Source organism: Manacus candei, unplaced genomic scaffold (genome assembly GCF_025592945.1).
Source record: "Manacus candei isolate 608988 ecotype Guabito, Panama unplaced genomic scaffold, ASM2559294v1 h1tg000088l, whole genome shotgun sequence".
NCBI classification, from domain to species: Eukaryota; Metazoa; Chordata; class Aves; order Passeriformes; family Pipridae; genus Manacus; species Manacus candei.
The window spans coordinates 6,962,532-6,985,711 of NW_026138136.1; the positions used below are offsets into that span (position 1 = coordinate 6,962,532).

Here is a 23,180-nt window from a genome sequence, read left to right on the forward strand (position 1 = left end):
TGTAAGAGAGTGTTTCAATTATAGTCAGTGTCAGGGTGTAAATTGGACCCATTCTTGTTTTAAAATGTGAGTATAGGGATTGCTGCAAGGGATTGCTGCAAATGTGTTGCCCATATACATGGACAGTTGGATGAAAAGGACCACCTGTGCAGAGGGGACATGTACACTGCCTGCTTCTGGCACTCAGCCCAGGTGCTCAACAGTGCCCTTTTCTGTCTCCGCTGGTCATATGAGTGGGACTTCTCACTGAGCTCCTCTGAGTCACATGGAAGTTAGAAACTTGAAATAGTTGTAAGATAAGTGTGCCTGTGTGTGTGTGTTTGTGTGTGTACATGAACCAGAGCCACCCACCTTGATTGTGACAGATGAGGGCAAGAACCTTTGCACCATTTGGGTACCATGGCTCTCCCATCAGCCTGGATCTCCCAGGCAAGTGGTGCACCCCTTGCTCAGGGATGCCAGAGAAGGCAGATTTTGCTGTTTCCTGAACTGCTCCTGCCCTATTGCAAGTTTACCTCTGCTGTCATCAGCAGAAGCATCACTATCTGCCGGGAACTTGAAAGTAATTTATAAAATACATAGAATTCTAAATAAATCAAGCTGTCATTCTCATACTTAGAAATGTTTTTATTAAATATTTTAAACTTCTGTATGAGACAAATAATATTGGTGGCCTTGTGCAACACAGTGGCATGTAAAACAAAAACAATTTAATGTGCAAGAGAATACAGTATTAAGTTACCCCTCATATTAGCCACCAACCAGAATGACTGCACATGAAAGAGTCACAGAGCATTTCAAGCACAGTGCTTCCCCACGCAGAGGGGATGAAAGCCCATTTCAAACAATCTGGCTTCAAAACCAGAAGGAGGACAAACTATTTGGCCTGGTGACCCAATCACTTGCAAATGTCACCATTTGCTTCCAGGACATCAACTCTTTACAGAGCATTGCATTGCCAAGTAAATGTTTACCTGGAAACAACACAGTTACCCTTCCGTGAAAACTCCTGATTCTTAAAAAATTTTTTTTTACTTTCCTCACTGTCAAAGCTTCCTTCCACATTTTAAAAAGTAGATTTATGATGAATACTTCAAGTTGCCATTAATGGAAGTCTCAGATGTAGCAATAAGGCCTGCACGGTCATTTTTTTTCTCACAGCGATTTCTGATGGCTTTGTAGATGGCAAAAGTAGGGATGGTCAAACTAGGCACTCCAGCAAGGACCACAATAACAGCATACACCCAAGGGGGATATTCGAGCTTCTTCGTTTTGGGGAACTCCTCCTGAAAGAGCAAACAATCAAGTTGTAGAAAGTTGTGAAGAGTAAATACCTGGGACATATTCAATAATTCACATTCAATAATTCAATGGAACAACAATGTAATTGGAACAGTAGCTGGCCACAATGGCGCAACAATTTGCCAATTCCACAGCAGCTTTCAGATCAAGGATTTCCAGTCTCAGCTGTTTTGGAATTATTTTTACCTAAAATTGATGGAAAGAAGATGACATGAAGGAAGCAAGTTTGATGGTCAAACAGCCTTTGGGTGGGAAGGCTGAAATCAAAGGGTGAAGGAGAGCTGAAACTTTATTAAGAAGGAAGTGAGGTTGTCAAGGAGGAGAGACGAAAGCATTCCTATTTCCCCATCTTCCTTTCTCTCCCTTTCTGTGTCTGCCCTAAGAAAATTAAAATTATCTTTACAAATTAAGTGTGTGGCATGACTGCTTCTGCTTTGAAGATGGTGACTAGTATAAGGTCATAGAACAGAAAGCAGAGCTAGACAGGCAGAGAAGAGGTGGGTTGACAGAGAAAATGATAGGACTCACATTTTTTCTAATACTCCTTTCTCTGTACCACATACAGCTTTTTGTTTTGCAAGGGGAGGAAAGGAAAAGTAGGTAACTTATTGCTGCAATCATAAGTTAAATCAAACCAAAACACTTGGAAGAGGAAAGGAGACATCTGAATATTAATATTAATTTCTTCTATCAGTGATGAGTAACCAGCACTACTGCTGTTCTGTGATTTTAAATGCAAGCAGAAAGAAATGCAATATCAAAATGGCTTCAAAGATTTGGTCCTTTGTCAACATGGAAAGGTTGTGACATTTCCAGATCTTCTATAATCCCTACTGGGGAACCGATATCTGTTTCAGACCTGCATGAAAACTGAGCTAGTGTTTTGGTTTTATCCACTTTGGAAAAGCTATTCAGGTGTCACTACATATCAGTTGCAGGTATTACAGCTGAATTTAGGACTTATTTTTCTAAGTGTAATTGTTTAATATTACTTTTTCTCATAGTATGTTTCAATTAGAAAAGTGTTTCAGGTGGGAGATGAATATATCTGACCATGACTTTTACATTAAAGAAGAATACATAATTATTAAAAACTATTTTGGTTTATATACTTACATAGTTAGGGTCCCAAACACTGTAAAGCAGTTCTTTGCTGACATTCACCACAAGATAAAAGATGAAGATAACTAACATAATGAGAGGACTAATTAGTCTCCAGGTTATCTGCCAGAAAATATTGGGCTTGTGTCCAGTCATGAACTCAATATCCTTGTTAAACCTAGAAACAAAAACAGGAAGTTCAGGACTGTAAAAACTGGTGAGGATCAAAGAGTGCCTGCTCATAAACAGAAAAGCCCAAACTACCCCTAGCTGTGCTTCCCAGGACTTTGCTAATGTCAATGTGAAACTGGAATTGTCAACAACATCAGGAGTTAAATCTGAGTAGTTCAATTTAAGCATATATAATTACAAGTCAAGAAAATTATTTTGGGAAATGTACTATCTTCTAGAAGTCTGTGAGGCATGTGCAAAATAGTTTCAACAGGTAAGAGTCAATACAGATGGACTTTCCCTAAAACATATTGTTGTATTGCTTCACAACTTCTTGGTAAGCATCTCATTACTGTATAAATTAAAAGGAATGGCACAATATTAAAAAAGAACAAAAGCATATTGCAGTAATTTTACTAATTAGATTCTGTACATAATATTAGCTTAATTTGGATTTCTACCAGTTTTCTCAGGTTGAGTACTGAAACAATATTTAACTTTCCACATTATTAAGAACATCTAAAAATGCATTATTTGGACTATTCAAAGAATGTGTAGTGGACAATGGGGAAAAAATACTTCTATAAGAAGAAACAATCCCTGCATTGAGAGTGATACTGTCTGCATCAGTCCTGCACCAATTTATGACAACACCTTGTGCCCACACTTCTTAAAAAATAGTTCGTTTGGAAGTTTGGGGTTCTATTCTTAGTCCTCTTGTCTGGCTTTCCTGTGTATCTTGTGGGGATAAGCCTAAGGGGGCTATTCACTTGGTCTTTCAGCTGTGAACAACACACTGAATTCAGCAAAGCCTCAAATAAATTTGTTTCATCTTTTCATCCCTAACTTCTTAGATCTAGGTGTCCTAAAATGATATGGAGCCCCACATCCCAACTTCAGGGCATGTCCAGGTGTAGCTCCTGTGAGTGCCATGGATAATACACATTATCCTTCAAGCAAGAGATCTATCTTTTTACCAATGCCCCTTTCTCAGAAAAAGATCACAGAAACTCATCTGGAGCACTTCTGGGCAGCTCCAATAAGCCCTGTTCTCAAAGACGGCTACAGTGATCTGTACTGGCCAGGAACATTAAAGTTTGGTGTGAAGCTCTGTTCTGAATGAACCCCCACCCCTTTTTAAAGTCAGCCCACATTTGTGTCCTGGGAATAGCTTTAATTTTACTTTGTAAAGTGTTCTGAGATCTTAAAGGTAAGGAAAAGTGGTCAACACAGACTTTTCTGTCCTTAACAAATTAAAATAAGCCTTCTTTCTCAAGGATACTCTGTCTAATTTATCTAAGCTGATTCATGCCGACTCAGGCAATATAAATCTTTAAGTATGGGAACATTGGCCACAAGGGCATTCACCCCATTGCCAGGAGCAGCAGCAGGGGGACCTAGCACAGGTTCAAGCAAATCCTATGGGTGATTGAATTCCCTGTGCTCCTTTTCATATTTCTTACATATTAATTATAAACATAAAGATGCTGAAATTTGATTTATTACATCTCTGGAAAGTTGAGAGGATAATTACTCACTGCTACAACTGATAAAGTACTGAGTCTATCTGCTAAGAAAGTATCTCAGTAGCCTTGGATTTGCATCCTGCTGTAAAACAGCATCTGCAGCCTGCATTGGACAGTATCATTAAGCATTTGTTGTAAACACTCCTGGGATATACCTCTGTTTTAAACTTTGAGCTCAGTGCACTTGTACTTTGTTTCTGCTAACTAAATATTTAATATAATTATCCTGAAGAAGAGTTATTGTAAATATCACCATATTTAAAATGTAAGTGAGCTACAGTGGCTCTTATGTAACTTGCAAACACCTACATTCTGATGCCTACTTTAAATATAAATTATTTACACTCATATTATTACACTCTAGCGCACTTATTAATGCCAAATATTTTCTTACAGTATCTTAGTCATGTGTTTATTTGAGCTGGTTATTAAAGAGCATTATTTATTATAATGTATTAATAAAGTGGAGAAGTTTCTGGTACAAATTCCTAATAAATATTTTTTCTTTTTGTTGAGAACTATTTAACAAAGCTAAAACATATAAGAAAGCCTAAACTACAGTTGCATCATCTCAGTGATTTCTATAACAGAAATGCTACGCACGGAGATGCAGCAAGATTGTAGTTATGCAACTAATCACTTTATACACTGCTATCTAATAATGTTTAAGCTGTATTTCATACCTGTCTATTCCATAAATGTAGACGACTGCAAACATCTCACAAAATGCAATTATCAGCAATGGAATAGAGCCAGCATAACCGTCAAATAGAGTCAGCCAGTAATTACCAGAATTCAGCACAAAAACAAAAGCTATCAAATAACACACCAAACAAATGAGACCTGTGGGAAAAAAAAAAAAACAACAAAACAACAGGACACTTAGGTAAAGAAAGCAAAAGCAAAATGAAAATAACAACAACAACAACAATAATAATAACAATAATTATAATAATAATGTCTTTTCCCAGTAACTATAAAGCTTAATAAGTAATTCTTGCAGCCTGAAGGTCACCACTTTATTTTTTAATAGCACTCCAAGAAGGCCTGCTTCTATGCAGGTAAAATGGCAAAACTGTCCTAACATTGCACAGGTGGGAGATGCTACAAACAGAAGGGGAGAAAGCTGAGGAGGGACAACATGTCTTCTTCCTCCTTCTTGGTGGAACATGAGAAAGTCTTCAGTAGGTTGTCTGGGTGTCTTAGGACCATTCCAGATCAGAAAGTAGATGGGTGGTGAGTTGCTTTTTCAGCATAAAAGCTGTTCCCTGGGGAAGTCACTTGTCTTTAAAAGGCACTTACCAGTAACAACTTCCTTAGGCACTCGGGGGGGTATAATCTTAAGATCTTGTAAAGGTACAAGCACACCTTCTATATTTCCAAACATAGATGACAAACCCAAGCAGAAAAGCATGATGAAGAAGAGAATGGACCACAGAGGTGAGACGGGCATTTTGGTGATAGCTTCAGTGAAGACAATAAAGGCTAAGCCAGTTCCTTCAGCTCCCTGTGGAAGATTGAAGCTCCTTAACATCATGCAGCACTTAAATTTTTATTGGCATTCATTAGACTTGATGTATGCTACACATACCATAGTACTTATGCTTTTTGTTTCCACAAAGATCTCCTAATGCAGGGATATATTTACTGTAATATAGTACAGAATCTATTTAATATTCTTTTTTATGGAATTTCATGGACGTCTATTTTCATCTGTAACTCACCACCTTTTTAACCTCTCTCTGGGTGTCTCTTTCCCAGTCATCTTGTCCCACCACAGCTGTAACCAGCTAGTTTCAGAGAAAGACCTGCTGCTATTTTGCCAACTACCTGAGGCCAGCCTAGAACACTGTGACAGACCGTTGATACTTTTCAGGGGAATTAAACAGTTTATCTCTTCACAAGAAAAACGGGGCAAACAAAAGTAATTCTTCAGTCCAAGAGCATTCCAAGCCAACTGCAATCCATCGGTGGAAATATAAAAAAAACCAATCACCTCAGAAGAAAAAACATTTTGCAATTAAATAATTATTACGCATTCATACCATATTTAAGGTATCAATATGAGTTGGGTGTTAAACTTACATCATTCAGGAAAGTTTCCAGATCACAGGTTTCAAACTTCAGGCTTGCAAAAGTTGCCGGATCAGTCATGTTACACAGCTGCTGCATTTGTTCAAAGTTATCTTGGGTTACATTACCTTCCGGCAAATCAAATGCATTCATCAGAGTAAGAATATTTCTGAAAAAGTGAAATGCAAGAAATTTGAAATTATTTATTTTTAAGCATCCTCATTTTCATCATCAAGCAAGTTACTAAGAGCGCATTATCAAGGTCAGATTTTGAAATTCCAGTAGATGTGCACATGCAAGTCTTTCTTTCTTCTTCCAAGGTAAGTCTGATGCTGTCTTTCATGGTAAAGATGATCACTAAATGGATGGACACTCTAGGAACCTGTGCAGGAATTAGGTGTCTATCTTTACATTGCAGACTGGGCACCAGTTCCCAGACTGGGCAGCTTCTGGGAATGTCTAAGTTGTCCGCAGTTATGAATCATGCACTTTTGCAGTTGAATGTGGAGGAGCTAGACTGGAACCCACATAGTCTTACAGTTCCGGTTAGAAAAGAGTCTGGTTGCCCTGGTAAAATGAGGTAATTCTGATGAGACCTATGCATTTAAGCTTTCCAGAGGAAACCTAAATACAGAGCTGACACGGGCCCCAGGGAATATTTCATTCATGCCATATGTCAGCATGGGGAATAATGCCAATTATGGTTCCTTATGCAACATTTAAGTAGGAGATCAGGTGGCTCAAACAATTATCGCTTTCCAAGGGATTTATTCCATGATTCAAATTTTTTTGAGTAATGAGTAGTTCCAATACCATGTGGGTCAAGCCCTACAATTATTCAGAAATGATAAATCCATTGTCATCAGGCTAACAGAGCTGACTCAGCCAAACAAACACCTGCATATTCTGTGGGGGCTTTTTCTAATAACTTACGTGTCAAAACAGTCATCATATCTTTCTGTGGCTCTGAATCCAATGATGGAGTATATGACAGTTGCTGCATAGATGGAAGTGAAACCATTGATCACTGAGACAATCACAGCATCTTTCTCACAGTTATTGCTGCAATTCAAAGAAAAAAACCAATGGATTTCAAACACATTCCCAAAACAAATACTAAAACTGGCTACTAAGACTAAGAAAAGAGTAGCCTACAGATGCACAGGTACATCAGTGTACCTTCTAAGAGCAGACAAGTGCTGGTGTTAAAGATAGATTTAGTAAAATAAAAATTGGTGTCTTAAACAATTTAATAGCTATGGCTTTGGTTTGGGGTTTTTTTGGTAGTTTTTTACCCTTCAAATAATCCTATTCATAAGGAATAACTGCCTGAGTTGTTTTCATATCTGAGTCACAGGAAGTAAAGTATGAGGGGCAAAAGAATATGTCTCCTCCTTTTCAAACTTGGCATGCATGTGTGCAGACACATATTGCCATGGGATGTATCTACATTGCTAGTGTATTCTGCTGCAAGGTGAAAGACTTGGATTTGAATTAGATAGCCAAAAAGGAAAAGTGAATGAAAGTTTCCATAGCACTTAGATACGGTGAAATTGCAGTAGCCAAGAGGACTTGGGACAGTATTGTTTGACTGTTGAACAAAAGATGGTTCAAAATATCCTGAAGTTTTGGAAACACAGTGGAACTATATGATGATAAGGTTGGACAGAAAAGCTGTCTGTAGAAACTTCTCTGCTGCAGGCACTTCTTGCCAGCGTGTCTGTGCTAAGACAGAAAAATTGCAGAGCCAGAAACAGACTTTCATCTGAGGGACAAGATAAAACATCAACACTAAGTTAGTTTATGGTTTTACGAGAAGACTGTAAAACTGTAGATACTTTATTCCTTCTGGACAAAATACGACTATTGAAATTAACTTGATGTTGTCTTAGTTAATTTTCTGAACACCTTCAAGGTGTTCAGGACAAGCCTGTCCAGCCAAGACCTGTCACGCTGTGTCCTTTACCCATTTATAGCATTGCAAATAGGTTTTTACCAGGTGTAGGGCATTGAATGAAAATTTCCTGCTGTAGTCTCATGTCTGTTTTTGAATTGTAACATGAGATTCTCAATGACAGGCTTGATAAAAGCATTTCTTCCTTTTAGAGAAAATAAGATGCTCAAGCTCCTTCTCATTATGAATTAGTGAATCCTTGATGGCATCAAAACCTTTTAGTATTTTCTGAGATTTTTATACTCCCAAACCATCCACAGGCAGAGTCACTGACACCTGGTCCAGCTGGTGCTGGACTGCAAGTGGCCCAACACCACAGTGTAACACTGTGAAATTTGCATGTTTTGGGTTTTTTTTTCCCTTGCATTTCCTTGGGAGTATAATGACTTTCTGCAGTTTCCCCCTTAAGTCATGAATGATTGAGCATTGAAGGAGGATGGCCAGGTGCCACAGCCCTCTGTGCTGGAAAAGCAGGAGGACATTGTTCCTTTCCTTTGTGCCTTTTTGGAAAGATGAAGAACACTCTCAGTCCTGCTCCCCATGGTTGTGGGACACTGACTTGGACCTGAAGCAGGGCTTCATGCCTTGCACCGAGACTTGCAGGCACCAAAAATTCCAGATGATCTTTTCAAAAATATCTGAAATTCTGGTGTGGTGTAATTGAACCCAAGCTAAAACTGAAACACGGATTTCTGAAAGCATGACCAAACCACATACCCAAAACATAATTCAGAGACATTTATCAAAAATATTAGGTTTAGAGAATGTCATACAGTTTGCCTTTCAAGAGGACAGACAGTGCTGAAGGAATGGCAGGCACCAAGAAGCATTGGTGGCTTCTCCAGTATTTTGTGAGACAGAGTGTAGAATATAGCACTGCATCATACTTTGCAGGATGGGGCAGTCCCTGGATGATGGGAGTTCACACTACCTGGCCTCACTAATCATATATAAAGGCACTGAATTTGAATTTTGAAACTAGATATATCTTCTCATCTCAAAACTAAGGATTTAAACTGTTCTGTGTGACTTGCTTTGAAAGGTGTGTACTATCATCCTACTCTGACAGCACTGAGACCAAGGTCATCACCATGCACTAAGCATTCCCACAGAGGAAACTTCTGCTCATCAGCTGGGGGTGGATAGCCAGTCCCCTTCTTTCTATCCTGCACCACTACATCTTTCTATAGGAAGTCAGTCAGCACTGAGACCTGAAATCTTGTCTCAGGAGAGTTAGGATCAGCCAGAGGAGATACATCTTACACATCTGAGGGGATGTTGTCCCAGTTCCAAGTAGCATAACAATAGGGCAAAAGTAGAGATGTTTCATTTGGAAGAATGAAATATTCATACAAAATTTGGCTTTTGCCTGGCTACTTACTGAACAGAGTTGTAACTGGAGAATGAAATGAGGCCTCCAAATGCCAGGGAGAAAGAATAAAACACCTGAGCACCTGCATCCAACCATGTCAGTGGGTTCGCCAGCTCAGTAACCTGAAGCATCAGACATACAGCTTTAAGCATATCCAACACTGCTATTTAAACTAAGTATGAGACATTCAAAACAATCATTAAAACAACAATATTAACCATGCAAAACTCACTGGATTTCAACAGATAGGTCAATACTTTTGTCAAACTTACCTTTTTCTTCCAAAAGAAAAACCTATCTGTAGTTTTTATACAAGTATTTTGAAAATTGATTAAAAAATTACTTTGCATAGCTGACAGCTGCCATGTCTGTTTTCAGAAAAGGTGTTTAATATTTAGCACTAATAATGATCATTCAGAGGTCTGCTCATGGAAAATGAAACCCCTTTTAATTTTGTTCAAAAACTGTTGTATAGTTCATTCTCTTTGGTCTTTTGTCCATGTAGCCATTAGATTAGTTCTACTCCCAAATACATGATTTATGCTTTAATTTTAGACTTGTTCATAATTAGAATACAAGAAAAGAAATCAAGTTACACAATGGCAACCCAGTTTTTCTGTGATGATCCTTCAATTTTTTATAACAGATTTTGATGGAGGATGGAGAGCGAGAAAGAGAGAGAAAATGTCTGTGTATATGTACACTTGTTCCATCCAATCTAAAGGGTTCACCCCCCAGAATCAAGATTTTCAAGGTGTCTCAGGGATAGTTGAAAAAGCACCAGTGGAGAGAACTAATTTTCAATTGGTTAATTACAGAGAGAACTACATCATGTTTCACTGACAGGAGAACCACGCAGTGACTTACATTAGGGGTGAAGAGATACACTATTCCATTGGTTGATCCTTTCAACGTCAAGCCACGGATTAGGAAAATGGTAAGCACAACGTATGGAAGAGTTGAAGTTATATACACAGCCTATACAAAAAGAATGTAAATAAAACACTCAAATAAAACAGAACATTTGAATAAAAATTGCATTGCAGGGAAGAGAAGAGGAGAGCAAACAAGGTATGGTGATTAGCAATAAGGGCAAGTTTCAAGTGAGTCACAATTAGCATACTACTGGAAGTGTTCAAATGAAACAGTATGTGTGGTATATTTTGACAACAAACATTTTTGCAGCAATAGTGTTCTATTTAAGACAAGTTGTCTTTGTTGAAATTCAACTCAGATCATTCAAAAGCAGCATCAAAAATAATCTACACCTTGAGACCAGATTGCAAGGATGCAAGGATGGACTCTTAGGGCTTTGCTGGGCAGCAGAACATCGGTTGCTCTTTCAAGGAGATAATATTTAGGAATAGCACAAACCCAAATAAATCTGTATATGTACATTTTGAAGAGAATGGCATAACAAAAAGAGAGTCCCTAGGTCCTGCATTGAAGATTAATATTAATGTTAAGGTGATAATACCTAAAGAATGTTTTACTAAGACCTGTAAGGACAAGGAAGACAAACTGCTCACGTAAATCAATCAGATTTCATTTCATTCATCTTCCTTCTTCAAAAAGCAGTCCCAGTGATGACACACAAAATTTTAGATATGCTTTTACTGAAGAAACAGTTTCTACAGTATTATTAGGTCTGTATAAATAAGGAATCACAACAGCATGATTAATATCATCTCATAAAAGACCTCCAAAATAACTTACCTTTCCTGTTGTTTCGATGCCTCTGATTGTGCACACATACAGTACACCCCATGCACACGTCAAACATAGCAAAAGCCACCACTGTATACTGCCAGAATCCTCAATGGAAGTGGAGATATTTAATGTTTCTCTGTACCAGAAGTAATCTACAGGAGAGCTCTTGGCACACTCTTCTACATAATCTGTAACAACAAAATGGTCGTCATTCTGTATGTCTTTTATTTACTTGGAAATAAGCAAGCTAAACAATAAATATCAGTGATCTAAATTGTACCACCTAATGCCAACTAATTTGTTATTGGCAGATTTCAGATTTTTAGAGGCTGGTTTCATGGTAAAATGAGAGATTCAAAAGAGAATTGTTTAACAGGGATTTTAATAAGGCAGCTTTTCCTCTCCCACACCTCCTTTCCCTCCCATACCTCCTTCAGGTCATCAATATTTTGTCTTTCTGTTTTGTGGGACATCCTTTCAGGTCTTGTTAGCTCAAGTTGGATTCTCAGCTCCCTGCAGTGTGCTGACCTGTGCAATATTCTGCCCTGGTCTTCCCTTAAATGAGGATTTTCATACTTATTCTGGGAGGAGAGGAGCAAAGTGCTCTGTACGGCTGTTCACTGACCCACTGGAAAAACCTGCTTCATACGGTTTCACGCAGGGCTGACTATGGAAAACCAAGCAGTCTCCACAGAGCATATTGAGGGATACAGGTGTTTCATATGAATTATGCAACTCCTTTTTTTCTTTCCTTTTCAGTATGCTAATGGAGGGCTGTTGGTGAAGAGACGAATGAAACATATTGCCTAAATCTGGAAAATCATAGAATCATAGAATCAGTTGGGTTGGAAGGGACCTCCGAGATCATCAGGTCCAATCCTTGATCCACTACCGCTGCGGTTGCTAGACCATGGCACTGAGTGCCACATCCAGTCTCATCTTAAAAATCTGAATGTTTATGTTAGACTTCCACTTTGTGAATATTCTGTGTATCTGTCACAATCAACCATGCAGCTTCATATAAAAAGTCAAAGTTTGTCTGAAAGATTAAGAGTTGATCTCATTTTATGCAATGTGAATTTTTACAAAACACAAGCATCAAAATACCACAATGTGCCTAACGGGACTGCCATGCCTTACTGCTGTTTTACAGAAAGAGGTTAAATTAGGGTAATTGTTAGAAACAGAAGTATGTGCTGTGCAACAAAATACAATATTTCATAAAATATACCTGTTCTGTTTTCATTGAGAGGACAGTTATTCCAAGGCAGGGGGTCTTGGAAGGAGTTGAAGAAATACCACATCACACAGGCAATAATAGTATTATAATATAAACCCACCAGGAAGGATACAAACATTGATGCTATGCCTGAAAAAAATAAAATCAGAATATAATGTAAATTTCAACAGTCTTGTCTTCAACACATACCAAAGTATATGGTATAAGCCTCAATCATTCCCTCCTCCCCTCTTCACCCTAATTCTATGATTTATAGCCTTTCCCCTCTCCTCTCTTTGTTTTGGGTGTAGGTTTAATCACTGTGAATTTGTTACCTAAAGTTTGGACAAATGACTCCTATGCAGATGTATATCCTAAAACTGCTCTGAGACTGAAACTGACTCCCACTTAGGACTCAACACTGTGAGCAGACTGACTATCTACAGACACCTCACAGTCCTGTTCACAGTCTTGCCAGCTGATATTGAAGGAGTTTGGGATGCTGGGTACATGTAAAGCTCAGCTGACTTGGGGTTTTGCCTAAATGAGACCAGATAGTCTTCTTCTTCCACAGTGTCACTGCAGGGTTCAGCAGAGGGTGTGTTGTATAGGATGGATGGCTGCCAGGACGAACAGTCTGTGACAAGGTGCAGGTATCTCTCCTTCTCTACTTGTTCCCAAGTAATCAGCCTCTGGTGACTTTTCTGGCAGATAGTAAATGCTAATGATTAGCTCCTGAGAACTCTTAGGTTCTAAAGAAACTTGAAAAATTCCAGATGCAATGAATAATTTTCTTTTGTAACTGATTTACAAATGCAGGAGGTGACGAAACAATACTAACTGTCTGTGTTTCTTCCCTTTCAAGCGTGTGGTTGAGGTTGGCAGGGATCTGTGGAGGTCATGTGGTGCAATCCTCTGCTCAAGCAGGGCCACATAGAGCTGTTTGCCCAGGACCATGCCCAGGCAGACTTCTAATATCTGTGAGGTTGGAGACCCCACAACATCCCTGGGCAACCTGTGCCAGTGTTTTCGCGTTCTCACAGTGTTTCCTGATGTTCATGTGGCACCTTCTGTGTTTTCTGTGTAATGAGGTATCTGTAGAGTTTCTTATGTTGTGTGCATAATGCTGCTTCTACTGCAGTACCATACTCAGAAGTCTGGTACAGATGTGAAGAAGTATTTTCTGCAAAATACTGCTTCTGTGGCTTCTAGTACCTCTCAGAATCAAGAAGGTAACATTAGATGGAGCTGAGGTCCACCAGATAAATATTCAACTATTATTTATCCACAGAACAGCTACAGAATAGATTTTGGCACACTTAAAGATTCATCCTAATGGCAAAACAACCAATATCAATAACACAGAAAATATCTCTGAGGCCTGAAACGGGTCTGAAATTAAAGACATGTTTTAACTGGGCCCGTGGTACTTAGGAACGTGGACACAAAACTGTCATAGTTGTTCATCATGATTAGTTTGACCTATCAATGAAGAGTTAGCAAGAAGGGAAAAGTAATAGATCTTGGAATCTCTCATGGCATGCCAGAATAAAATCGTGAAGATTTGCTCCACAGATCACAATTTCAGAGATTTGTGCTTTCTCAGGTGGCTTTTTGTATCCTCGTCAGACTTACCAACTCCTTTCAGGGTAGGGTGGATAGAGCTCCATACGCCCACACTGCCTTTCCTCAGCCTTTGACCAATGGCAAACTCAAGATGAAGCAGGGGGATACCCTCCAGGACTAGCAAAATCAGGAAAGGGATCATGAAGGCTCCTGGAATGGATAAGAAAACTAATGATCAGTGAAGTGCTACAACAAAACACAAACATCAGGTTTGTGAGATGTTGACATAGTAAGTGAGTTTTAAGCATCATTGTGGAAACCCTTCTCTGTTTTCTGAGCAATGTTTCTGCCTGATTGCCCAAGTAGGGGACTTCATTACATATGTGGTTTCAGGTAGGAAGTTTTATTCTTCCCAGAGGACAAACATAAACAGAAATTACTCAAGGTTAAACTTTGAAAAAGTTTATTGCAAGTGGAGGAAAGGTAATTATTTTCCTGGAATGACTTCCTTTTTTTTTCTTTTCCCTGCAAAATTGCCTTTATGTTTGATTAGAAGAGATCTAAGTACAGGGTTCAAACATTGTTGATTATGAGAAAGCTGTTTACTATAGGGCAAGTATTTTAAATAACTTTTTCCTGAGCAAGGATAAAGCAGAGACAACATAGAACACCATACTGGACTACCAAAGTGCAGAATCAAATGCTTGAATATAGCTATTAATAGAACTATGTATTGCATATGTATTATATATAGCTAATAATAGAATTATGGTTATCTGTCATTGCAAAATGTCTTTAACTTCACAATTTAAATAGGAGTAAAAAATCTGAATGCATTAAAGAAATCGCAGACCAGTGTGTGAATGGTTCAGGTCTGGGAATTTGCTGACTTCTTCCTCATATATGCTATGAAAATCAAATAGCAATTTAAAGAGGAAATTTGGAGTATGAAAACCATGCCAGAAGCTGAAACCTACTTCCTGATGATTCCAGGGTAGCAAGAAAGCTGGGAAGCTATTAGCACACAGCACACCTTTTTCACTTTTTTCCGTTCCTATTTTTACGTCTGTGCAAGGACCGTCATGGAGTCCCTTCATCTGACTGCTCTGTCATAGATATGTTATGCTTGAAGACTTCTTCTATAAAGGTACCTTTGTAAGTATCTTGAGGCCTCAGGAAATGCCCTAAGGCTGACAGAGCACTTTTGGCACATCCACGGCAGAGGGTAGTTCAATTCTGAGAGTCTTGCAGTGAATTTTACCCACTGTTGACAGGGAGAGTTATAGTGTAGGGACTGCGCTGTTGCTGAACCTTGCTGTCTTGGAGAATAAGCCATGATGTCTACCCAGACTGCTAAAACTGTGTGAGTGGAGGTGTATTTTGCAGTTAAGGTTTGCAAGAAAGTCTCGAGTGTGAGAAAAATGAAGCCCAAATCAGAATATCAATCTGCCTGCTGTCTACTGAAAGCAAAAAGTTCAGACTACCTTTGAATGCTTTCTAATACTGCATTGGAAATGGCCTGATCTTCTCCCCCTTCTGCTAACAGAGATAGCAGCTATCAAAACATATTTTCTTTGAAAGGTACGATAAGAAACAAGTGGTTGTAGCTTGAATAGAATACAAAGGTTGTGTATTTCCTTACTCAACAAGATCTTTCACTAGGGAGATAATTTCTAATCAAGTCCTTAAGTGATCTTACTGTGACCTGATTAAAAAAAAAAGTGACATCTCTCCATGAGGAGCACGTTAGCAGAACTAACTGAAAATCCATTCTTAAGTTTCAAGAGATTATTTGAAATTACTGGAAGTTGAGTTTCAAAAGGTGACAAGGACTTATCCTTAGTGCAAATAAGGAGTATTTGAATAAGGTAGCTGTACAGATCCATCTTCTGGACTTAACTCTTACTATTGCCAAAGAAGGGTTTCACCAGAGAGAAGCGAAACTGTGGTATGGCAGAGACCTATATGGCATCCAAAAGGGCAGGTGAAAGGAAAAGATCCAGATGAAGTAGTCACACAAACTCTTTAGCGAGTCTTTTAGAGAGAGAATGCTCTGGAACTTAAAAATGCTGGTATAAACACAATGATCATGTCCTTCTCTCATCTTACCCTCAGGAGAGCTCCTGGTCAGAGTGTGACAGGAAGGAAACTGTGCGCCAGCCTGACATGGGGTGCGAGAACATGACATATTTATGGCTGCCTGTAGTTCCTCACATGGACAAGTAACTTCGTCTTTGGAAAAGGCCAGACATTCTGTGTATGGAGGTTGTCCTACCAACCTTCCCATGTAGGAAAGAAGCCATCAGGATTCAAGGGGGTGAAACACAACCGTGAGGGGACATTCATTGCATACCCTGCAAAAATCCTAATTTCTATGAAAGCAAGAATAAAACAGTTAGGAGAAGTGTTATTCACAGAAAGAGGGTAAGTATTAGTAGCGAATGAACTATTTGAAGCCAAATCTACATGCACTGCTTATCCAACCAGGTGAAGAGGGGCCCTTAGGTACATACCAGAGCATGTTTCAGCACAGCTAAGCTAGTCCATAGAGACAAAACAGGACAAACCTTTAGAAACTGAAAGGACAGAGTGAGTCAGTTCCTTGCAGTGACTGAGTGTGACACAGTTTCAATGAGATCCAGAACCTCTGCCAACACTGGGGAAGACCTTTGCATTGTCAACAATGGTGCCAGGGCACAGGCAGATGAAGAGTCTATCACCATTTCTGGCATAGCTGCCTTTCAGCCACCAGTCAACAAAGTAAGGAGAGAGGGCTGCCCTGTTACATCTGACATTAGCAGCTCCTGCTATCTATAATTTTGTAGAAGTCCCTGGAGAGGTGGGAAGAGAGAGGGAAGAACCTTGTTTTGGAAGTGAACTTAGTCCCTCAGGAACTGGAATATGCCCTATATGTTTCACAGGTTTGTGACATGAAAATACGTAGTCAGAAAGACACGAGTCAGAAACCGATTGCTTTAGCACTGACACCATTTGTAACAATACCTGAGCTAAGACCACAGTGCTAAATTTGAATTTGAAACTAGGAGAGTTCAGTTTCCTCAGAACTAGGGTGGATCACCATAATTCATTCTTTCTGGCATTACAAAACAGCCACTTTTCTCCAAGGTGAAACAGTACCAGCCTGAGGCTCCTAGATTTATCATGTAGCTGCTCCACATTAATGCAAGGCTTTTGTTCTTGCAAAGGCTATGAAAAGGGAATGTAGCTGAGATGTGAAAAGTGGGGAAGAAAACAAATAGAATACTGTTCTCCTTGGAGGTGACATCTACATATTCCTTTTCCTGAAGTGGTAGACTGACACAGAAGAAAGAGAGGAATAGTCAGCAAAGTTTAGCAAACATCTCTGCAAATAACAATTCATAATGAGTTCCTCAGTCTGACTAACAAAAAGTATGTCCCAAGTCAGTTATTCTTCTGGCTTTCCTCTGAAACCTTTTCAGTTAGTCTATATTTTTACAATAATAGCTAGTTTTTAATGCATGCAAGATGAACTACACTGATTTTAAAAACTGATAAACTTTTAGTAAGAAGGGGTTTTTTTTTGTTTCTAAACGACATGCTTTATAGAAGTCTGAGAATATTATGTCTGTACAGCTACCTTTGGCAAGTGGCTTCAATAAAAAATATCTTTTCTAGTGCATCAGTGATTGATCATTCAACCTGATGTGTGGCACGTGCCACAAAGGGCTCAGCATTTTGAGTAGCATTTTATGTATTCAAAACTGCTGATTTTGATTAGCAAACATTGAAAATGTCAATGAAAGACAAGTAAGTAACTATCATTACTTGAATTCCATAGGAGTAGAAAGCAAAAAGCGCAGTTGGCTGATTTCATTATAATAGTGGCCACTTGATACTGTGTTATTGTTTTTAGCAGACTTTATTGAAGTACCCAAAAAATTTAGACTTTGCAATAATGATTGTTTCAAAAAGTCTGGTATAGACAACATCAAGAAGATACCCCATGGAGCAGGTGGGTCTCTGTCCACCCCTTTTGTTATCACAGACATGAAGTACATGGTGTGTGTATAGACCTGCAGTGCAGGAACTATATCCATATGCAAGCAGATACAACGAAAGTATTTCTGGCTTGAACCATGTATATCATGGTAGCTCTGACAAGGTAAAAATCCATGGTGTGCCATGTCAGAACTGGATGAATTACTAAAACTACTGGTATTTAGGTGTAAGAATATCGTTATATTTTCAAGAGAAATAAAATGACAGTTCTCAATTATATATGAAATTTTTTTTCCTTTTCTTGGCTTCTTCTCTTTCTAGGGTTCAATTCTAACAGCCAGCTCAGAAATCCATCTCTGCTGTGTTTTCCCTTTCTCTCAATTTCTCCCCAATCTTTCCAAAAGAAGCTGTAATGGAAAAAAAAAATAATTTGACTCTGCAAAGCTGCTATATAGCATCATAGAATCACTAAGGTTGGAAAAAACCTCTAAGATCATCAAATCTGACAATAACCACAGTGTTCACCACTAAACTATGTCCCCAGTGCCACATCCACATGACTTTAGAACACTTCCAGGTTCATATGGGACATAAAAAAATAAACCAATACTTTTGAAGCTGTCACAGTGTTATGAACCTAACAAATAAACAAATGATCTGAAAATAGATGCTGTATAGTTGTATATAAATAATGATTAATATTTCAGTCTAAAAACCTTATAGTTAAGATATTAGATTCTCATCCTGTTTCAGTACTGTATTTCGGAACACATAATATTTGGTTTGAGCGTCCATATTGCTATTACTCTCTCTTTAATCTAAGAGCTTCTAATGTGAAATTGAAAAAACTATTATTGCTTGCACATAATTCCTTGTGAAGGGAAGGCAGGTAGACTTCAGATAAAGGTGTTTTACTATATTATCATATTCTTAGACCTCAACTGTAATGAGGGTACCAGTAAGGGACTGCTAATGTCATTACTGTCACTTCATTCAGTGTGGCACACACAGAGATAAGAAAGTTCTCTATCATGCAGAAGCAAGGTTTCCATATGCAAGCTGTAGACTTAGAGACATTTTTTTTTTAAATCAATGATTCAAACATTAAATACGCATCTTCTTTTATATTATGGTCATAAGGGATGAAACAAAAATGCTCAACAGCTGATTAAATGACATGTTGCTCAATAAAGATTAAACAAAAGCTATGTGCAATGTCAGAGACAGCTATTAAATGAAAGGAAATTAAAATCTCATTAAGCTGGTAAAAGCACTGAGGCAAACACCATACGTTTTACATTGTGTGCATATCGAACTCCAGTTCTCCTTAGGTAATGATGTATTTGACAACTTTCAAGCCATTAAAGGATAAAATGTGCTTTGCTCTACTAAATTTCACTAGGGTAAATATTCCATTTAAAAACCCACAAACTCAAATTCTATGACAAGAAAATAAGTAAATTATGTAAACACCATTTCTTTTTGTATATTTGGGTATCACAGTGTTAAAACATTATCACAGTATTGTTTTTAGGAAGAAGCAGCTCTTAAATGATTCCAGATTCAAGTTCAAACATCTGAAAATAAGAGTTACTTATAAACTCAGTGCTCCTAACTCTCTTCACTACAGATAATTTTCAGGGAAAAAAATCCACCTTCTTTGAAGTCTAAGTACCACAAGCACAAATTTTATACTTCACTGTGGTCCAATTATGTTTCATAAGGTATAGAAAATTTGCAAACACCAGTTCACAAAGTGGACTCCAGCCTCATTTGGGAATGTCCTTGGCTGAAATACTATCTACATCATTGCTACCAGATCTCATCCATGCTAAATGATCTAAGTGTTCATCCATACAACTCATATTCAAAAAGAAAGAAGATAGCAAAGCAAATCCTTAGAAATTAGAAACAATTTTCAGGACAATCAGCCTTGATTCAGTATGTACCTAGTATCTGACCATGTGATCACATAGGACTTTTTGTCATCCTCTGCAGATATTTACTGCATGGGAAATAGCTTTTTTTTAAAATCTCTTGATGCACAGCCATAACCCATGATCATGCCAGGAACATAATCCCCATTTCCAGTGACAGAGCAGCAGCAGAGATTCCTGCACTCAGGATTCAGTGAAAACATATCTTGAAGACACAAAGTGTGAAGTCATACACCATCCAGAATAAAGGCACTGGACCTGCTGGGGGAAAATGGAGCTTCCACAGTGAACTCATGAGTGTGGTGTATTCTTTCTAAAGGATAACTTGGAAGAAGGTACGTAACGTTGCAGTTTCCCCCTACTCTGTTATAGAGGCAAATCTGTGCCCCTGAGTGGGCCACACAAATGCAAAGATGAATAAATTATCTTGACGACCATGTTGAGGGGCAAAGACTAAGGCAAAACTCGTATAAAATATCTAGGAAATACGTGTTTCCAACTGGAGTTATGTGAAGCCAGGTAGAGGGAACACAACAGAGGTAGGATGTCATACACAATGACTTCCACAAGCATCCAATTCTGGAGTGGTTTTATGGTGTCACATGTTCAAATTCAAAGCCATCCATCCAAACATCAGCAAGAGTCTTTTTTATTTTTTTCCTGATCAAAGGGAGAAGCTTGAGAGCAGACACTGTAATGAGAGGATGACAGTGGTGGCAGGAGTTGGACTTAGACCTACCAGAAGAGTCTGAGACGCACTGTACAGCAGAGAAGGAGAAGCACAGTAGCTCTCCATCCCCACATATGATGAAATTAAGGAATCCTTTCTAAGAAGTAACAGGAAGGCATTCCTGATGACTCTTGTGCATTGATATGAGTCATGGCATTTCGTGCTATGCAGAATAATTGATAAATAAGGTAGCAATACTGGCTAGAAGGACACACATCTGTGTATTAGCTCTAAGTGCAGACCCAGCTACATAATTTCTTTGTTATTGCTCCCTTTCAAATTCTGCCTAAAATTTGAGTGAGAGAGTCCCAGGGAAACAAAAAACCCAGGGATAACTGTTGTTAGTGTTCCTGAGAAAGGACAAGCAATAGGATGATGAGAAAGGAAAATAATTGCTGTCAAAGGACAAATTAAAACAGAGTACTGAAACACACACATAAGCAATTTATAAATCTTCACCGACATCAGTCAGAAAACCATGATCCATACCAAGTTCTTTGCATTTATTGGATGTTTGCTTTTTAGCTGCATTTCACATGACTAGACCACAAGGGAAAGAAATACCAAAAAGCAGGAAAGTGCCTATAAGTCTACTGTGGAAAACAGAGCATCTCCACTTTCTGGAAACTCTAAACCCCAGTCCATGTTAGAAAAATCTTAATGTTAAAAGCATCTACTCTTGCAACGGAGTCACTGGTCATTACATGTCCCTGACTTTGTAGGAGCAACTTCCCACAGAACTCTCATTTGTCCCCACTCTAATTAGGAAGAGCAATTTTTAAACAACTCACCTTGTACATTTAATGAAAATTACTTTGAAATACTGTTCCTTAAGCCATTTTTTTTCTTTAAGATCAAACATTACAAAGGAACAAAAGTTTTTTTTTTACACACATCCCAAACTGAAATGCAGACAACAACTAGATAGCAGAGAGAAAAGACTGTAGGAAAATGAGACATTTACGTTGTCGTATAATATTTAAGCAATGGTTCAGCTCAAAATCATCTTTTAAAACAAACAGCAAAACAGTGAAACAAAATTTTTAATATGGTCATTCAGACCTAACCTGAACCCTAAGGAGTCCCAGTAAATACCACATATTTGGATTTTAAATTACTTAGTTACAGCAACTTCTAAAAACATATTCTCAATGTTAACTACTTTCATGCTGTTACTCCTAGCACAAATTACACCCACACTGACCCTACAGGTGATACACAGATCAGTCCAGACCCAATGAAAACCCTATGATGAAAACATCAGTGGGGATCGCAATCAGAATCATAGTGCCAATTAGTTAATTAATATTTTAAAATACACATTCTCTATATATGTACATAAAGTAACACTGGTTTTAGACTGAGAAAATATACTATGTACATAACAGTGCAAGACCGATTTGTTCAATCCTGTGTCCTGAAGCAAAAAACAGACCCTTCCTTTTCTTCCATCACTAACATGACTTCTGTGGATGTTCATTACCTGTGAAAGGACCTTTTCCATTGTACAGTCTTCTAGAGAGAACATCACTCTCTTATAGGAACTGACCAATTCTAAATATATTCTATTATTGGTTTCCCAAAAGAGAGATTAAACCTGGTTTATACCCAAAGTTATTTAAGATATTAAAGACATACCTCCTCCATGGCTCTGACAGAGATACGGGAACCTCCACACATTTCCTAAGCCCACACAAAACCCTATGCATGTCAGCATATACTGAGCCTTGTTATCCCATTTTGGTCTGGAGTCTGCCTCTTGTTTCTCAAGGACCTCAAGTTCAGCATGAGAAGGTATCCTGTCCTCCAGGCCAGGATTGGGCAACTTTAGCTTTACCATATTTTAAATTTCCTGACTGAAAACACTGCCACAGTGAGGAACAATGAAACAGGCAGCTAGTCAGAAACCTGCTCAAAAAGAGACCATCTATTTGCTGTCTTCAGCTATATATAGTGAACCTTTGGCACTAGATTTGTAAGTGCAGGCTTGTGGTAAAAAGAAGCGTCAGCAAATCATTCGATTGACCAAGTCAGCTCTGACACTTATTAATGCTTTATCTGTCAAGGTTTTATGGAACAGCCTGTTCATCTAGTAGAAAACATGGATTTCAGCTAATGTAATTCAGGAGATAATTTGGCTATAAACTGTAATCGCCTATAAGGATATATAACATCCCTTGCCACTCCCTTGTTTAAACTCACTGAAATACATACATAGCCCAAGCAAATAAGAAGTAATAAGGTGCCAGTGGTCTAAGACCAAATATAGAAACTTGGTATCATTTCTTATCAGGAAGATAAACTGCTTGTGACTCACCATCACGTTCAGTTTCTCGTAGCGTTCACTTACAAAATCGTATGTTTCATGTTCCTCTGTTAGAGACCTGAATGTTCTGACCAAAAGGATGGGAAATGAAAGGGATTATAAAATCTGATATTTAAAGTCATAAGCATAATCTGCTTACACTAATGCCTTTAATCGTTACAAGGTCTGAAGAACAGAGTGTCTTTTTTATAAATGGTCTTGAAATCAAAGGT

General features: G+C 38.4%; 2 protein-coding genes across 3 annotated transcripts in view; both read right to left on the reverse strand.

Moving 5' to 3' along the window:
* The window catches only part of LOC127482463 (uncharacterized), a 225,693-nt gene that overhangs the window by 105,983 nt on the left and 96,530 nt on the right, over window positions 1–23,180 (reverse strand). The gene's annotated exons all lie outside the window — the stretch shown is intronic.
* SLC6A19 (solute carrier family 6 member 19) lies at window positions 607–23,035 on the reverse strand. Of its 2 annotated transcripts, none has more exons than XM_051812734.1 (12): window positions 22,960–23,035; window positions 14,064–14,204; window positions 12,441–12,578; window positions 11,216–11,397; window positions 10,367–10,477; window positions 9,509–9,621; window positions 7,107–7,235; window positions 6,186–6,342; window positions 5,403–5,607; window positions 4,784–4,943; window positions 2,419–2,581; window positions 607–1,286 (listed from the first exon to the last, which is right to left on the reverse strand). In XM_051812734.1, exons 2-12 carry the CDS (start codon window positions 14,194–14,196, stop codon window positions 1,080–1,082), a joined length of 1,698 nt encoding a protein of 565 aa, XP_051668694.1. In that variant the 5' UTR covers window positions 14,197–14,204; window positions 22,960–23,035; the 3' UTR covers window positions 607–1,079. The 2 variants fall into 2 exon arrangements, with proteins under 2 accessions (XP_051668694.1, XP_051668693.1); XM_051812733.1 differs by lacking the exon at window positions 22,960–23,035 and adding an exon at window positions 22,281–22,654.

Bases quoted from the DNA above. Each gene is read 5' to 3' on its own strand.
- SLC6A19 (XM_051812733.1), bottom strand. From the start codon at position 22,482: ATGGTAAAGCTAAAGTTGCCCAATCCTGGCCTGGAGGACAGGATACCT. The intron at 9,622-10,366 runs GTAAGTCACTGC...CTGATGCTTCAG, and splicing joins TGTATCTCTTCACCCCTAAT to GTTACTGAGCTGGCGAACCC. The intron at 4,944-5,402 runs GTAAGTGCCTTT...TTTTTCCCACAG, and splicing joins GCCTAAGGAAGTTGTTACTG to GTCTCATTTGTTTGGTGTGT.